At 46.3% G+C, this 19,216-nt stretch overlaps 1 protein-coding gene across 1 annotated transcript in view; it reads right to left on the bottom strand.

The window, feature by feature from the left end:
* The window catches only part of dner (delta/notch-like EGF repeat containing), a 331,812-nt gene that overhangs the window by 74,103 nt on the left and 238,493 nt on the right, over nt 1-19,216 (bottom strand). Inside the window, exon 6 of the mRNA XM_038816147.1 lies at nt 13,841-13,994. Coding sequence (XP_038672075.1) covers nt 13,841-13,994 — 154 coding nt within the window. The remainder of the gene's footprint in view (nt 1-13,840; nt 13,995-19,216) is intronic.

Raw genomic sequence — 19,216 nt, 5'->3', positions numbered from 1 at the left:
GCTGCCCACACGACCTCAAGCCGCTAGGCACTAAAACTCTCTCTGATATAAGAATGAATGCTCACCATATCATTTTGAAATGCACAGCCCTCAGGTTTATTCACCCATATTCACAGTCTTTCATTATAATGCCAGTGTCGGGTTGGGGCGGGCCGAGAGATTCCCCAGCGCATCACTGGGGTGCCCCCCCCTCCAAATGCGGTGCTGGGGTGCCAGGAAGGTATGACCCCTTATGGAGGCAGAAAGTATGGCTAAGATAGGACTGCAATTCTGTCACTACCATACGACATGGACGGCACAGTAGCACAGTGGTTAGCATTGTTGTTTCGTGGTGCCAGAATCTCTGGTTCAATTCTCATTTGGGTTACTGCCTGTGCGGAGTCTGCACGTTCTCCCCGTGTCGGCATGGGTTTCCTCCGGGTGCTCCAGTTTCCTTCCACAAATCCTGAAAGATGTGCTTGTTAGATGAATTGGACATTCTGAATTCTCCCTCTGTGTACCCAAACAGGCACCGGAATGTGGCGACAAGGGTATTTTCAGGATAATTTCATTGCAGTTTTAATGTCAGCCTACTTGTAACAATAATAAAGATTATTATTATTAATAATAAATAGGTACTTTGCACCTATCTTCACTAAGCAACAGCGTGCTGCTTTTCGCAGTAACTTCATTTGAAGCCTACTCGTGACAATAAGCGATTTTCATTTCATTTCATGACAGCAATGTTGGAGGTGGTAGAAAAATTGGATAAGATTTAAAATATTTAATGCAGAACTACAGAATAAGCTGGTAGAAAAATCTAACAAGTCCAAACAAGATGCATCTTAAGTTACAGAGGGGAGTGAGGGTGAAAATTGCAGAGGCTCTGGCCAAAATCTTCCAATCCATCTTAGCGAGGGGAGTGGTGCCAAAGGACTGGTTAAAAAAATGGAGGGCGATAAACTCGGCAATTAGAAAGTAGCCAGCCTAAGATTGTCAATGAGGTAACTTTAGGAGGTATTAATCTGACACAAAAATTCTTGGTGTTTGGAAAGACATGGAGTAAATACTGACAGTGCAGGTATGTTAAGGGGCTGTTTAGCACAGGGCTAAATCGCTGGCTTTGAAAGCAGACCAAGGCAGTCCAGCAGCACCGTACCAGCCTCCCCGAACAGGTGCCCGAATGTGGCGACTAGGGGCTTTTCACAATAACTTCATTTGAAGCCTACTGGTGACAAAAAAGCGATTTTCATTTCATTTCAGTAAATGACTGTGGTGAATGTAACTTAGTAATTCACACTGTATTTACCAATACCATTGTAAGTGCAGTAGCGTTATCCGACCACTAGGGGGAGTAGCTCTGGGAATGCTCAGGAGTTTGTACAGGGCTCCACCCTTGGCTCCTCCCACGACTCCTCCCCCAGGACTACTGTATAAATACCCTTGTCCAGAGCCAGCCTGCAGTTCATCGAGAGTTCAACGGGTAACGGGCTGGCTCTGTAGTAAGTAGATTAAAACCACTGTTCATATCTTAAAGCATGTGTCTAGTGAATTGATGGTTCCATCAATGACGTTTGACTAATTTAACTCAGTTCTTTGATAAAATAAGTGTGGAATGGTAGTGTCGTAGATGTTGCACACCTGGTCTTCCAAAAAGCATTCGATAAAATATCAGATGTTAGCAAAATTGAAAACCATAGAATTAACTGGAAGAGGAACCAAAGGCATAACGAGGGGGAAAAAAATCAACTGTGAGTAGCTTTGATTTGGAATGAGCAGTCTGAAAAGGCAGTGGAAGCAAATTCAATGCTAACTTTCAAAATGGAGGGCAGCACGGTGGCCTAGTGGTTAGCACAACCGCCTCACGGCGCTGAGGTCCCAGGTTCGATCCCGGCTCTGGGTCACTGTCCGTGTGGAGTTTGCACATTCTCCCCGTGTCTGCGTGGGTTTCACCCCCACAACCCAAAAATGTGCAGAGTAGGTGGATTGGCCACACTAAATTGCCCCTTAATTGGAAAAAATAATTGGGTAATCTAAATTTATTAAAAAAAACTTTCAAAATGGTGCTGGAAAATACTTGAAAAGCAAATCAGATTTGCAGGGCAATGAGGAAGAAGCATAGTTAGACTTACAAAATAGCTCTTTCAAAGAGTGGTGATTGGGCTGAATGGCCTCCTTCTGTACTGTATCATTGTGTGACTCCAATTAAACCGTGAAAACAGGACAATGTAGCCAGGGGGTGAAGCTGGTTAACGGTAAAGATCGGACTAGTATTAGGACATTCTTTTTCGCACAGACCATGTTCAGCCCATGAAATGGACTCGCCAACAGAGCAGTGAAGGGTAAAACCCTCGAATTATTTACAAATTGATGGGGCAATCTATCAGCAAAGGGACACTGCAACATCAACGCTGAAATGCAGTTAAATGTCACGAGATAGCTTTACAAAACAATCACAGCAGGTATACTATATTTACCATTCTTAGGACTTCCTTCAAATAATTTTTTATAATTTAAATGATAGCTTGCACTATTCCCTCTACAGCAGCTGATGCTTTTTTCTTAAGATATTTTGCATTGAAGAAGCTCTGCCTGTCATTAATGGCCAATATATCTATTTTATAGGACAGATATCCACCCATCCCTACAGTGGGCTGTATTATTGATGTCTCAGCCAATAATATTCGCCGTCATCTATTTTTAGGTCTCAACAGGGCTCAGCATTTGCAGCCTTATTTCAGTATCTTTGATTGATTCCGATATCCTATGGAGCTCACACATTTCACAATACTCTGGTGACACTAATGGCTATTTTCAGAAGAATGGTGCAATTATTAATAATTTTATTTCATTCTGACATACCTGCTAAAGTAGCTTTGATTCATTCCTAGACTGAATGGTGGAGTAACCAAAAAAAGAACTCAGCTGAATATAATTCCTGCTCTTGTTTAAGATTTCTGTCGGAGCTACCATTTAAATTTCGGAATCGGACTCTGCTCATTTAATCTCGAACAAAGAAAATTGCCGGCGGTACAATGGATTTACACAAATATGCTGACATCGATTGAGAAGACATAGATGATGTGTAAATAAAGGACAAATTGCTGTTAGTGATAACTGAAGGTCAATGGTGAAGAGTGGGCGATTGGTAATGGTCAGAGGGCAGAATTTTCCAGTCCTTCCCACTGGCACTATCTTCCAGTCCCGTTGAAGTTGACCCCGCCACGTGGGTCCCCCGACAGTGGGATGGGGTGAGCCATGCAAAACGCCGTTGATATCAGTGGGACCAGAAGATCCCATCGACTGTCAATGGCAAGCTGTCTCTGCTGCCGGGAAACACACCCAGGGGGTGGGGGGTTTGAATCCAGTCCATAGTTTTTCTTCAGCTATGTTCAGAGTCAACGAATCATTCACAACTTTATGGGCCATTGAAAGATTCTCTGGGGCAGATTGAATGGTCTCCAGGCTATGGTACATGAATTAAATGCTTCATACAGCTATGGTCTCCTTATGTATGAAAGGATGTACTTGCCATGGAGGGAGGGCGGAGGAGATACACCAGGCTAATCCCTGGGGTGGAGGATTGTTTTATGGGGAGAGATTGAGGGAACTGGGTTTTAATTCACCAGTTTCAAAAATTGAAAGATGATCTAAGTGAAGCTTACAAAATTCTTACTGGGCGTGACAGGGTAGACACAGATTCACATGACTGGTGAGACTAGAGTCAAAGGGTAAAGATTCAGAATATAGGGCACGCCATTCACTTTGTGACTGACGTGAGGAGGAAAATGTGAAATTTTCCATTTTGGCAGGAAAAATACAAGGAAGCTTATTATCTAAATGGTGAGAGATTGCAGAGCTCTGAGATTCAGAGGAATCTATGCTCCCCAGTGCATGAATCACAAAAAGCTGATAAATAGGTACAACAAGTAATTAGGAATGGTAATGTAATGTTATTATTTATTGTGAGGGGAATTGATTACAAAACTAGGGAGGCTATGCTTCAATTGTGTACGGTATTGATGAGACCCATCTGGAGTATTGTACAGTATTGGTCTCCTTATTTGAGGAAAAATGTAGAAGTATTAGGAACAGTTCAGAGAAGGTTCACTGGACTAATACCTGGAATAGGCGGGTTACCTTATGAGAAACAGTTGGAGAAGTTAGGTTTGTACCCACTAAAGTTCAGAAGAGTAAGTCAACTTGATTGAAACCTTTTGGTGCGGGTGTGGAGAGGATAGGCTGGATTCTCCAATTCTGAGGCTATGCCACCCCCCCCCCCCACCCCCCGCCCGCGGATCCGCCCTCCCCAGACTGTGGCGGTGCAGGACTGAGTCCGCAGCGGCCACGGCGAGTTCCCGATGGGTGGGACCATAAGTGACCCACGCTGTCGGGAACTCGGCCTCTCGGTGGCGGTTCATCGGGGGGCAAGCCTCAGGCAATGTCCTGAGGCCATTGTACTCGGCGATACACCACTTTGGAGGTGTCGGAGCATCCCGAAAGTAGCACCGCCCCCAATTCGGTCGGGAACTTTGATTCTCCGGCCGATCGCCGAACCCGATTTCAGCGACTGGAGAATCCGCCCCATGTTTCTTCTTGTTGGAGAATCTAAAACTAGGGATTACTTTAAAAAAAATAAGGGGTCACTAATTCAAGATGGAGATGGGGAAAAAAAATTTCTCTGAGGGTTGGGAATCTCTGGAACTCTCTTCATCAAAAGGCAGTGGAAGTGCAGCACGGTGGCACTGCTGCCTCACGGCGCCGAGGACCCGGTTCGATCCCGGCCCCGGGTCACTGTCTGTGTGGAGTTTGCAGATTCTCGTCGTGTCTGCGTGGGTCTCACCCCCACAACCCAAAGATGTGCAGGGTAGGTGGATTGGCCACACTAAATTGTTCCTTAATTGGAAAAATTATGGTTATGTTTTGAATTTTTTTTAAAATGCAGCGGAAGCAGTATCTTTAAACATATTTAAGGCAGAGCTCGACAGATTCTTCATTCATAAGGTGGGGGGAATAAAAGGATATCAGGGGTAGGCAGAAATGTCAGGTTGCGGTTACAATCAGATCAGCCAAAATCGTATTGAATGGCGGAGCAGGTTTGAGGGGCCGAGTGGTTAACTTCAGCCCCTAATTAGTGTATTCAAAAGTTCACTCAGAGGGAGGTGAATCTCAGGCATTCTCTACCCCTGAGAGCTGTGGAACCAAAATAGCATTTTCAAGCAGAAATTGATAGATTTCAAGAAACTAATGACATCAAGGGATATGGAGATAGCGCCGGAAAGTGGCGGTGAGATAGATGATGGCTGAGTAGGCTTTACGGGCTAAAAGGTCCACTCCTGCTGCTATGTTCCCAAGAGAAATCTTGGGGTTCATGTCCACAGATCTCTGAAGGTTGCCACTCAAGTGGATAGAGCCGTGAAGAAGGCTTATAGTGTGTTAGCGTTTATTAACAGGGGGCTTGAGTTTAAGAGCTACAGGGTTATGCTGCAACTATACATGACCCTGGTGAGACCACATTTGGAATATTGTGTGCAGTTCTGGTCACCTCATTAGAGGAAGGATGTGGAAGCATTGGAAAGGGTGCAAAGGAGATTTACCAGGATGCTGCCTGGTTTGCAGGATAGGTCTTATGAGGAAAGGTTGAGGGAGCTAGGGCTTTTCTCTTTGGAGCGGAGGAGGCTGAGAGGCGACTTAATAGAGGTTTATAAGATGATGAGGGGGATAAATAGGGTGGACGTTCAGAGACTATTTCCTCGGGTGGATGTAGCTGTTACAAGGGGGCATAACTATAAGATTCAGGGTGAGAGATATAGGAGGGATGTCCGAGGTAGGTTCTTTACTCAGAGAGTGGTTAGGGTGTGGAATGGACTGCCTGCTGTGATAGTGCAGTCGGACACTAGGAACTTTCAAGTGGTTTTTGGATAGGCACATGGAGCGCATCAGAATGACAGGGAGTGGGATAGCTTGATCTTGGTTTCGGACAAAGCTCGCACAACATTGAGGGCCGAAGGGCCTGTTCTGTGCTGTACTGTTCTATCTATTTATTACAAGTTTCACCTACATCATTTCCAATGCTCTATGGTGGAACCTCATGTCCGTATCTGTCTGCTTTTAACTATGCGCATTAATATTTTGATAAAGATGCATCTAGTGTTGCTGAGATTCTCATGCTAGATTAGGATTCCAATAGACCTCAGACTACAAACTTTACATCATAGCTAAGTCACTCTCAACAACAAATGCTGATTAATGAATGGTTTATTTGAAATATTATATTTCCAAAAATGTTGCTGACTCTAAATAACATTTGGCTCTGAGTTTCCTATTCAGAATTTTCTGAGGATGATAAATAGGAACATTAGTCAATGTTTATGGCAGGATCAATATTTTTTTATCTAAATTAAATTATGCTTTCATCACATATTCTTGTCCAATGGAATGAATTGGAATTTTATGCTGTGGAAGTAAATGGGGAGTCACTTAGCTCTTACATGTTCTATTCATTAGAATTAAATGGGAAATAATTTGATCCAGTGAAATCCTACATAAAAAAGTGAAAATAGCTTGATCCATTGGCATTCAGTACAAGGTGAGTAACTAGTAAGTATTTTGGCCTATTCCAATTGAATGGCCTCGTCACACCCAACTCAGGATGCGACAAGGCCATTACATCTACAGAGAGGCCTCTAGGCGAGATTTGCGATGCTCGGGACGCCTCGCAAGACCCAACGAGATCGCGCGAGATGTCGCGATCTGGATCTTTCCTTCACTGGGTGGGATCCAGATTAGTGAGCAGGTAAGCTTACTTAAATGCGTCTGGGCCGGATTCTCCCACAGCTGGGATCGATCCCCCCCCCCCCCCCCCCCCCCCCCCCCCCCCAATGCCTGGGGGTGTTTGGCGCATGGCGCTGTGTCTCACTCGTCCACATAAACGTGGAATAGGTGTAACGTCTCCAAGGCTATCAGAGACTCCCGGGTGGTCGGGCCCTGGGAAGGGTGGTACCCGAGCATTCCCGTGGCCACCTGGGCACCTTGGCACTGCCAGTCTGGACCTTGGCACTGCCACCTGAGGACCCTGACAGGGCCCTCCAGGTCACAGCCCTACAGAGGGCACCCGCCAAGGTTATCTCAGGCAGCAGGGCATGGCAGATAGCAGGCTGCCTCAACCTCAGGTGTGGATCCTGGGAAAGACCAAGATGCAGCAGTGGGTTTAGGAAGACTCGGAAGTCGTACAGTGTGGGCACTGGTGATGTTAGGCACTAGGGGGTATAGAGCACTGACATTTGTATATATTTGATCTCACTGTGTATTAAAACTCATTTTGGTTACCAATTGATCGCCACTGATTAGTGACAGCAAAGGCACATCTAAAGTTAGGGATGCATTTGCACTTGCAGCTCCACCTCCATCTTCACTCAGCCACTACTGAAGGCACAGGAGGGAATTGGATTTCCTGCTCACACAGGGAAGCTCACATTCGAACAGTGAGGTGGGCGTTGGAAGTAGGATGGAATCCGATGGGACCGCTAATGCAGGAGATGGGGGTCCTGGGAGAGGTGAAATACTTGGCCTTTGTTTCTAAGGCACCAGGTCTGCCAGCCCTCTCACCAAAAGGTGAGGCTCAGGCTTGGATGTAGCGCTGTGGGGAGCTGATGGTGCAAAGGGTTAATTCCTGAGGGCCAATCAGTGTCATTTGGACTAATCTCAGTTTACTAACTGGGCATAATTTGTTCATTCCTCAGGGCTAGGCTGTGCAAATAGGCACAGGTAACTCAAGCAACAGTGATCAGGGAACTCATTGCTGTCATCTCTCCATAATAAGCTTCATTGCACTGTAAATCCTCAGCTGCAGCCAGCAGCCCCTTTCCCCCATTGCCAAGGAGGGGGGCTCCTACAGGTTTTGTCATGTGGGCACCCACCCACCCAGCCCAGCTCAATGGCACAAAACAAGGACCACCCCCCCCCCTCACAGTTACCACCGATCTCTCAAACCTCACACCCCCCCCCCCCCCCCCCCCCAACCTCTGAAACAACTGCTCCCCACCCCCCGACCTCACACCTCCACCTACCAGCCTCATAGCCCTTACCGGCCTCAGAACCCCCACAGAACCTCCCTGGGAATAGATTTACAGATTATTTTGAAGTCAATCAGAGCCTCCCCGAATATGCCCTCTTATTGGGCCCCTGCCCCCCCACACCCAGAGTTGGCCAGTGTCCCCTCTACCCTTGGACTGCCTGTTGGATAGTGGTGACATGTGCGCTCACCTCCAACCTCCCTCTTGGAAATCAGAGTGCCAGTTTTCCATTCTACCTCAAAGATGTCCATGTCCCCAGTTTCATTTCATTCTTCATCTCATCTGACACCTTAACAAAAAAATGTTTCTCTTCCTTTCAGGTGCTAAGGAACGTAAGCTTCAACTACTCATCAATAACATCTCCCTTTCAGGAACCTCCACCTCTTGCTGATCCTCGGGTCCTAGCCCTTGTCTAGGACATCCCTCGCTGGGACTGAACCTGCAGTACTCAGCAAAGGACTCAATTTCATACCCTCACCTCAATGAATTTTGGGCTCGACACAATGCTGAAATCTTCTTCCGCCGCCTTGCCTCTGTGCTCACTTCTTCAGGCAGGAGTCCTTCCCCTCTTCTACAGATCTTTTCATCTGCCTCCAGTATTTTTCCTCCACCTGGGTCCCTCCATCCAGCCGTTTACCTGCTCTTGATCTTTTCATTGAGAACTTTCGGTGTGACATTGACCATCTCAACTTTGCTCCTGTCACACACTCTAATCTGTCGCCTTCTGAACTGGCTGCACTGCGCTCTCTCAGGTCCAAATCTGACTTTGTCATCAAACTCGCCGACAAGGGTGGGGCTGTTGTTGTCTGGTGCACTAACCTCTACCTCACCGAGGCTCCGACACTTCCTCCTATCTCCGCTAGACCATGGCCCCACCACCAAGCATCAAGCCATTGTTTCGTGGACTGTCACTGACCTCATCCCCTCTGGAGATCTTTCCTCCACAGCTTCCACCTCATGGTCTCCTAAGCCCAGACAGTCCGCTTCTACCTCCACCCCAAAATCCACAAACAGGACTGTCCCGGAAGTTCATCAAGTCAGTCTGTTCCTGCTCCAGTGAATTAATGTCTTCCTCTCTTAACTCCATCCTCTTTTCTTGTCCATGCCTGTCCACTTACATTCATGAGTCCTCTGATGCCTTCACTACATCATATCAACAACTTCCAGTTCCCCGACCTTAACCTCCCCTATATCATGCATGTCCAATCCCTCTATACCTCCATTCCCCACCAGGGTGGTCTAAGGGCTTTCAGCATCTTCCTCGAACCAAGGACTGAACAATCCCTATCCACCAACACCCTCCTCCGTCGAACTGAACCTGTCCTCTCACTGAATAATTACTCCTTTAACTTGTCTCACTTCCTCCAAACCAAAGGTGTGGTTATGGAACAGCACCTCATCTTCATTAGGCACATCACAGCCTTCCGGATTTAACATTGAGTTCAACAACTTCAGACTGTGAACTCTCTCCACTACCTTCACCCCATTTTTATTTCTTGATTTTTGATTTGATTTGATTTGATTTATTATTGTCACATGTATTAGTATACAGTGACAAGTATTGTTTCTTGCATGCTGTACAAACAATGCATACCGTACATAGGGAAATTCTATCAATTTATTTTAATTTCATCCATCGATCCATTTTCCCACTGTTCATCTCCCTCACCAGGGCCATCTGTTCCCTGCTCCAGGTTGTTCCTTGGTGCACTGCTTACCTCTTCTGCCATTAACACATTCTGATCTCTTAGTCTGCCACTATCAGCACCCTTCTTAGTCATTATCACCATCATTTACATTCCTTTGTCTTTTAGTCCACTCTCTCCATAGCCTCCACCTATTGTTGGCCCTCTATCAAGCAACACTGCTCAGGCCGGGATTCTCCGCCGGCGTGATTCCCCGTTATTCCGGCGGGCAGGGGTATTCCGATGGCGTGTGGCTGCCCCACAATGGGAAACCCCATTGGCCAGCTGGCGTAACGAAGAACCTCGCCGGCCGGTCGGTGGGGAGAGATGTGACGCGGCAGGGTGGAGAATCCCGGCCTCCATGTATCTGCACCCCACACAGTACAAATCTGATCCTATTTCCAGTTCACTCTATCTCTGACAAAGAGTCATCCAGACTCATAGATACATAGAAGATAGGAGCGGGAGGAGGCCTTTTGGCCCTTCGAGCCTGCTCCGCATTCATCACGATCATGACTGATCATCCAACTCAATAGCCTAATCCTGCTTTCTCCCCATAGCCTTTGATCCCATTCTCTCCAAGTGCTATATCCAGCCACCTCTTGAATATATTCAAAGTTTTAGCATCAACTACTTCCTGTGGTAATGAATTCCACAGGCTCACCACTCCTTATCTCTCTCCGAAATGGTTTACCCTGAAACCTCAGGCTGTGACCCCTGGTTCTGGACACACCCATCATTGGTAACATCTTCCCTGCATCTACCTTGTCTAGTCCTGTTAGAATTTTATAAGTCTCTGAGATTCCCCCCTCATTCTTCTGAACTCCAGCGAGTACAATCCCAACTTAGTCAACCTCTCCTCACATGACAGTCCTGCCATCCCTGGAATCAGTCTGGTAAACCTTTGCTGCACTCCCTCGAGAGCAAGAACATCCTCCCTCAGAGAAGGAGACCAAAACTGCACACAATACTCCAAGTGTGGCCTCATTAAGGCCCTGTACAATTGCAGCAACACATCCCTGCTTCTATACTCGAAACCTCTTGCAATGAAGGCCAACATACCATTAGCCTTCTTTACTGCCTGCTTCATCTGCATGCTTACCTTCAGCGAATGGTGCACAAGGACACCCAGGTCCCACTGCACACTCCCCTCTCCCAATTTACAACCATTCAAGTAGTAATCTGCCTTCCTGTTTTTGCTTCCAAAATGAATAACCTCACACTTATTCAAATTATACCCATATGTGGCCATTGATTTGCCCACTCGCCCAACCCTGCATCCTCGTCACAATTCACCCTCCCACCTAATTTGGTATCATCTGCAAACTTTGAGATGTTACATTTTGTTCCCTCATCCAAATCATTAATATATATTGTGAATAGCTGGGGTCCCAGCACCGATCCCTGTGGCACCCCACAGATTACTGCCTGCCAATTTGAAAAGGACCCATTAATCCCTACTCTTTGTTTCCTCTCTGCCAACCAGATTCAAAACATTAGCTCTGTTCTTTCTCCACAGACGCTGTCAGACCTGCTGAGATTTTCTAGAATTTTCTGTTTTTGTTTGAGATTCCAGCATCTGCAGTAATTTGCTTTTAAATCATTCATCTGCTTCATTTGTCTTTCATCATGATATGTGGCCTTATATTTGTGCCCCATATTGGGTTCTTCATCCATCAACGCACCTATATCAACCTAGACCCAGCCATTACTTTGTGATTACTGCACACGCACAAACATTGACACTAAGACAACTGTCCACAATGAGCAGCAATGTGTGACTGAGTCAGCACGGCTTTGTCAAAGGGAGGTCGTGTCTGACAAATCTGTTAGAGTTCTTTGAGGAGGTAACAAGGAAGTTAGACAAAGGAGAACTAGTGGTTTATTTAGATTTCCAGAAGGCCTTTGACAAGGTGCCGCATAGGAGATTGTTAAATAAGTTAAAAGCCCATGGTGTTAAGGGTAAGATCCTGGCATGGATAGAGGATTGGCTGACTGGCAGAAGGCAGAGTGGGGATAAAGGGGTCTTTTTCAGGATGGCAGCCGGTTACTAGTGGTGTGCTTCAGGGGTCTGTGCTGGGACCATAACTTTTCACAATGTACATTAATGATCTGGAAGAAGGAACTGAAGGCACTGTTGCTAAGTTTGCAGATGATACAAATATCTGCAGAGGGATAGGTAGTACAGGAAGCAAGGGGGCTGCAGAAGGATTTGGACAAAGAGAGTGGGCAATGAAGTGTCAAATAGAACATAGAACATAGAACAGTACAGCACAGAACAGGCCCTTCGGCCCTCGATGTTGTGCCGAGCAATGATCACCCTACTTAAACCCACGTAACCCGTATACCCGTAACCCAACAATCCCCCCATTAACCTTACACTACGGGCAATTTAGCATGGCCAATCCACCTAACCCGCACATCTTTGGACTGTGGGAGGAAACCGGAGCACCCGGAGGAAACCCACTCACACACGGGGAGGACGTGCAGACTCCACACAGACAGTGACCCAGCCGGGAATCGAACCTGGGACCCTGGAGCTGTGAAGCATTGATGCTAACCACCATGCTACCGTGAGGCCCCAAATGAAATACAATGTGGAAAAGTGTGAGGTTATGCACTTTGGAAGGAGGAATTTAGGCATGGACTATTTTCTAAATGGGGAAATGCTTAGGAAATCAGAAACACAAAGCGACTTGGGAGTCCTTGTTCACGATTCTCTTAAGGTTAACATGCAGGTTCAGTCGGCAGTTAAGAAGGCAAATGCAATGTTAGCATTCATGTCAAGAGGGCTTCTGAGGCTGTATAAGGCTCTGGTCAGATCCCATTTGGAGTATTGTGAGCAGTTTTGGGCCCCGTATCTAAGGAAGGATGTGCTGGCCTTGGAAAGGGTCCAGAGGAGTTCACAAGAATGATCCCTGGAATGAAGAACTTGTCGTATGAGGAACGGTTGAGGATTCTGGGTCTGTACTCATGGGAGTTTAGAAGGATGAGGGGGGATTTTATTGAAACTTACAGGACACTGCGAGGCCTGGATAGAATGGACATGGAGAGGATGTTTCCACTTGTAGGAGAAACTAAAACCAGAGGACACCATCTCAGACTAAAGGGACGATCCTTTAAAACAGAGATGAGGAGGAATTTCTTCAGCCATAGGGTGGTGAATCTGTGGAACTCTTTGCCGCAGAAGGCTGTGGAGGCCAAATCACTGACTGTCTTTAAGACAGAGATAGATAGGTTCTTGATTAATAAGGCGGTCAGGGGTTATGGGGAGAAGGCAGGAGAATGGGGATGAGAAAATATCAGCCATGATTGAATGGCGGAGCAGACTCGATGGGCCAAGTGGTTTAATTCTGCTCCTATGTCTTATGGTCTTATGGAGAGGCATGAAAATCTGGTCCATTGATTTCAATTTACACCTTTTGTTAAGCATAGAATAATAACCTTTTATCGTCACAAGTAGGAAGTTACTGTGAAAAGCCCCTAGTCGCCACATTCCGGCACCTGTTCAGGTACACGGAGAGAGAATTCAGAATTCTCAGCTGGTATGGGGAATTGAACCTGCACTGCTGGCCTTGTTCTGCATCACAAACCAGCTGTCTAGCCCCCTGAGCTAAACCAGCCCTTATTCCTCCTTGGCTTCCACACTCCCCTATTGCAGCCTCCTCCTGCCCTCTATCTCAGTTCTTAATCTCTGCTCTCCTGATTGTGGACTATGCACTGTCCATTTCTCTCTGCTCCACCAACCACAGCTGAGTCTTCAACCATCAACACCCTACCATTTTCTTTCCAAACTCCTGGAGCTTGCTGCATCTCTCCCCATTTTCACAATGCTCCTCACAATCTTCATCATTGACCATGTCTTCAGTTATCTTCCTTAAACCTCTGCCAATTCTTCCACGGCGTCCATTACCAGCTTCCTATTTCTGAAGTGCCTTGCGTTTTTTGCCACATTAATAGGTCTCATATCGGCTAAAGGTGTTGGTGAAACACCATGCTTCACAAATTGGACTACAAAGCCATGAGCAGATCAAAAGAAAATGAACAACTCTGCATTAGTCATCCTGGTGATCAAAGATCTAACAAATGCATTATACATACCTGGTGAACAGACACAGGTGAAGTTCTTCTCATTATTTCCCTGTTTGATGTCCAAACATGTTCCGTTGTTTTGACACTGGTTGCTATGGCAGCCATCAAATTCTTCACAGAAAAGCCCAATGTGCCCCTCTTCACAATCACAGTAGAAGGTTACCTATAAATACACGTACAAGATGTTAAACTAAAGGTAGCAGTCAAGTACAAAATTAATCAAAATGACTAGTTAATGATTGTTTGCCTTCATAACCAGTGGGACTGAATAAAAAGGAGAAGGCATTTTGCTACAGCTATACAAAACCTGGTTGGATCACATCTGGAGTACACTACTGTGTAGGGTGTTGGGCACAGCACCTGAGAAAGCGTGACTCCGATTTTGTGGCTAAAACTGAAGCTGTGGTAGCTGCCACTGACCTCGAAGAAAGCCGCCCACTAAGGGTCTCGCAATTTCTGTGGCGCGGAGCTCCCCTTTACCGATGTCAGTTTGGCCCCACAAAATGAAGAGGATCGCCAGGCACGCAGCAATAATGATGTCATCAAGAAGATGAACAGCCAATCACACCGAAGTATTCTCACAGACAGAAAACCAGGAAGCACAAACCACTGAAAAAAATAACTGAAAACGTTCGAAATATTCAGCAGGTTCGGCCGGCAAATCTGACATCTGCGAGAGAGAGAGCACAGAAACATTTAACGTTTCTGGTCTTCACCTTGAAAGGTCACAAATCTGAAACGTCAACTTTGTTTCTCTTTCCACAAAGGCTGCCAGATCTCTTCAGTATTTTCAGCAATTTCTGTTTCCGTTTCAGATTTCCAGCATCCACAGGTTCAGGGTTTTAGAATTTTGGAAGGATTTAATAGAGATTTAATAGAAACTTTTTTCTTCAGGTGGTGTCTTCCAGGACTAACCTTAAAAACAGAGCCAGGTCATTCAGTCGAGAACTTAGGAAACACTTCTTCACAGAAAGGCTGGTACAAGTGTAGAAACAATAAGGTACAAAAGGAAAAGGATACAAGGCAGCTGCATGTAAATAAGGTACAGATCGGGCATGATCTCCTTGAATGGGGGAATTAGCTTGGGGGCTGAGTGGTTGAATCCAGATCCTATGTGTTAACAAATATATTTTTCTCCTGATTAAATTGAACTTCACAATTTATGAGGGAAACACTCAAATATTTCAGTGAGTCGGCAGGATTTCTCATGGAATTTCACGCCACCTCTGCAAGAATCATGGTGAGCTCTTGGCGCCCTCCCGTTGATTCTTTCGCCCCGGGGCAACCTAATCATTGCAATCATTCGGGATCTCCATACAAACGCTTCCCCAGCACTGTTCAAGATCCATGAGAGGAGATGGCACTATGAAAGCCCGCTCCACATTTCACTGAGGGAGCCCTGACCAAACGTCTGATGGTGCGGAGCAGAGGCGGGAAGTCCTGTACTCGGGCTCAGGGATGATGCCCACCAGCAGGGTTTCCACCCCTGCCTGGGTGGCAATAGCTTCCTTGGTGAGTGCCAGCACTCTCCAGAAGAGTTTAGATGAGTGGTATGTGTGGGACTAGAGTGGGAGCAGAGTTAGGACTTGGGGGCAGCATGGGTGGGGGTGGGGGTGGGGGGGGGGGGGAGGAGAGGAGAGAGCCTCGTCACTTGTGGGAAACTCTTGCTGTCCCTCTGTATTCATTTCCTGCTCCCCACTTTCCAGCTCCCAATAAGGACGGGCATTCCCTCAATGGTGATTTGGCCACAAGCCAAGCAAGGAGGACACAGGAAACGATGCCTGCATGCCAGCCTCCAGACCCTCTGAAAACAAGGGGCGCTCCAAAGTGAATGGACGCTAAGGCCTGCGAGAGACACTGTCCCCCAATAATGAATGACTGACCCCCAGCTGGAGCCCGAGTTGAACTTATCTGTGACCCGATGTCCTCCCTGGTGCACCCTGAGTAGTGAAGTGCCTGGGGAGTCATGGCTGCCTGAGTGCTCACCTCCGATATTCCCCATATATTCTTTTATGTATCAAAGAAAAAGAGAGATCCTATAAAGTGGCCAAAAGCACTGGGAAATCAGAAGATTGGGAAGGCTACAAAAACAAACAGGGGTTAACAAAGAGACAAATAAGGAAGGAGAGGATCAAATATGAAGGCAGGCTAGCCAGTAATATAAGAAATGATAGTAAAAGTTTCTTTCAATACATAAGAAACAAACGACAGGCCAAAGTAGACATTGGGCCAATTCAAACTGATTCCGGAAGGCTAGTGATGGGAGACGAGGAAATGGCTGGAGAACTTAATAAGTACTTTGCGTCTGTCTTCACAGTGGAAGACATGAGTAATATCCCAAAAATTATAGAGGGTCAGGGGGCTGAGTTGAGTATGGTTGCCATTACAAAAGAGATGGTGCTAAAAAAGCTAAAAGGTCTTAAAATTGACAAATCTCCTGGCCCCGATGGGCTACACCCTAGAGTTCTGAGAGAGGTGGCTGAAGAAATAGCGGAAGCGTTGGTTGAGATCTTTCAAAAATCACTGGAGTCAGGGAAAGTCCCGGACGATTGGAAGATCGCTGTTGTAACCCCCTTGTTCAAGAAAGGATCAAGACAAAAGATGGAAAATTATAGGCCAATTAGCCTAACCTCGGTTGTTGGTAAAATTCTAGAATCGATCGTTAAGGATGAGATTTCTAAATTCTTGGAAGAGCAGGGTCGGATTAGAACAAGTCAACATGGATTTAGTAAGGGGAGGTCGTGCCTGACGAACCTGTTAGAATTCTTTGAGGAGGTGACAAGTAGGTTAGACCAGGGAAACCCAGTGGATGTGGTCTATCTGGATTTCCAAAAGGCCTTTGATAAGGTGCCACACAGGAGGCTGCTGAGTAAGGTGAGGGCCCATGGTGTTCGAGGTGAGCTACTGGCATGGGTTGAGGATTGGCTGTCTGACAGAAGGCAGAGAGTTGGGATAAAAGGTTATTTTTCGGAATGGCAGCCGGTGACCAGCGGTGTCCCACAGGGTTCAGTGTTGGGGCCACAGCTGTTCACCATATATATTAATGATCTGGATGAAGGGACTGGGGGCATTCTAGCGAAGTTTGCCGATGATACGAAGTTAGGTGGTCAGGCAGGTAGTGCTGAGGAAGTGGGAAGGCTGCAGAAGGATCTAGACAGTTTGGGAGAGTGGTGCAGGAAATGGCTGATGCAATTCAACGTGAGAAAATGTGAGGTCTTGCACTTTGGAAAAAAGAATCCAAGCATAGACTACTTTCTAAACTGTGAGAAAATTCATAATGCCAAAGTACAAAGGGATCTGGGAGTGCTAGTCGAGGATTCCCTAAAGGTAAACATGCAGGTTGAATCTGTGATTAAGAAAGCGAATGCAATGTCATTTATCTCAAGAGGGTTGGAATATAAAAGCAGCGATGTGCTACTGAGCCTTTATAAGGCTCTGGTTAGGCCCCATTTGGAGTACTGTGTCCAGTTTTGGGCCCCACATCTCAGGAAGGACATACTGGCACTGGAGCGTGTCCAGCGGAGATTCACACGGATGATCCCTGGAATGGCGGGTCTAACATATGATGAACGGCTGAGGATCCTGGGATTGTATTCATTGGAGTTTAGAAGGTTAAGGGGAGATCTAATAGAAATTTACAAGATAATACATGGCTTAGAAAGGGTGGACGCAAAGAAACTGTTTCCGTTAGGCAAGGAGATGAGGACCCGTGGGCACAGCCTTAGAATTAGAGGGGGTAAATTCAGAACAGAAATGCGGAGACATTTCTTCAGCCAGAGAGTGGTGGGCCTGTGGAATTCATTGCCGCGGAGTGCAGTGGAGGCCGGGACGCTAAATGGCTTCAAGGCAGAGATAGATAAATTCTTGATGTCGCGAGGAATTAAGGGCTACGGGGAGAATGCTGGTAGGTGGAGTTGAAATGCCCATCAGCCATGATTGAATGGCGGAGTGGACTCGATGGGCCGATTGGCCTTACTTCCACTCCTATGTCTTATGGTCTTATGGTCTATATTTATGTAGTGCTGTTGTAAATGACGGCAGCATGATGTCACACCAACACCCAGTGAATATTCCATACAGGGTGAAGATCTGGAGGGAATGCTCGCTAATGACATGCTAATGTATTAAAATGAAGTTCCCGGGTTTACGCTGCACGATTCACACTACTCCCCTGACGAGGGAGTGGGGGAAGCTTCCAAAAGCCAATCACCCCGGAGAGAAATGCGTTTTGTGACTCTCTCCGGATTTCGAGCCTGCGCTGACTTTCTCACAGACAGAGACAGAGAGAGGGCTCAAAATCATAATGTTCCAAATGATACTACTGTATCAGTTTGAGCTGTGACGTTTGGTAAATTTTCGCTTTGTTCCCCCTCCCAGGTTATGCTAATTCTTCGTTAAAACTTCAAAAGGATCAAAGAAACAGATGAAATCAACAGCACAGTGCCATTGTGCACACAGATAGAGAGGGTGCCTGGTAAAAATGCTGCTTCTGCTGCAGCACTGAACTCATTAGTACAACCTACTTCAAGAAACAATAGCAAAGACAAGCAAAATCCTACAGGATTAGGCAGGCCATTAATTTGCTTCGAATTTGAGATATAAATTGGGCGGGGGCATAAAATGAGAATAAACACATTAAATTCTTCATCCTCACAATTGCAGTCCAGTAGGAAGTGGGTGACGGTACTGATTTCCCAATCCTGCCATCACTATAGATACTTTACTGTTGCATTGTCAGACAATTCAACAGCAATTGTCAACAGAGAAGGCAAAGGTTTGAAGCTGCAGCTTCTCCTTATAATCCTTGTTGGTCGTGTGACAAATTGTGGCCCGTATTCTGGTGTCAAATAATTTGTTTTTATTCATTCAAGGGATGTGGCTTCACCGGCTAGGCCAGCATTTGTTGCTCATCACTAAATGCCCGAGAAAGGATGGTGGTGAGTTGCTTTCTTGAACCACTGCAGTCCATTGATGTCGGTGCACCCACAGTGCTGTTCGGAACGGAGTTCCAGCATTTTGGCTCAGCCACAGTGCAGTAACCGCGGTATATTTCCAAGTCAGAGTGGTTTGGAGGGGTGGTGTTCCCAGGTTCCCATTTCCAGGTGGTGGTGGTATTCCCAGCTGTCTGCTGCCTTTGTCCTTCTCAATGGTGACAGTCATGGGTTTGGAAGATGCTGTCAAAGGACCTTGGTGAGCTAATGCAGTGAATCTTGTAGATGATGCATATGGTTGCTGCTATGTGTCTGTGGGGGAAGGAGAGAATGTTGGTGGATGGGATGCCAAGCAAACAGGGCTGCATTGTTCCAAATGGTGTCAAGCGTACTGAGTGTTTTTGGAGTTGCATTCATTCAGGCAAATGGAAATTATTCCATTACACTCCTGACT

The sequence above is a fragment of the Scyliorhinus canicula genome, chromosome 13 (assembly GCF_902713615.1).
Source record: "Scyliorhinus canicula chromosome 13, sScyCan1.1, whole genome shotgun sequence".
In the NCBI taxonomy this organism is placed as follows: domain Eukaryota; kingdom Metazoa; phylum Chordata; class Chondrichthyes; order Carcharhiniformes; family Scyliorhinidae; genus Scyliorhinus; species Scyliorhinus canicula.
The sequence above is the reverse complement of the archived record's forward strand: the minus strand, read 5'-3'. Positions and strand labels throughout refer to the sequence as shown.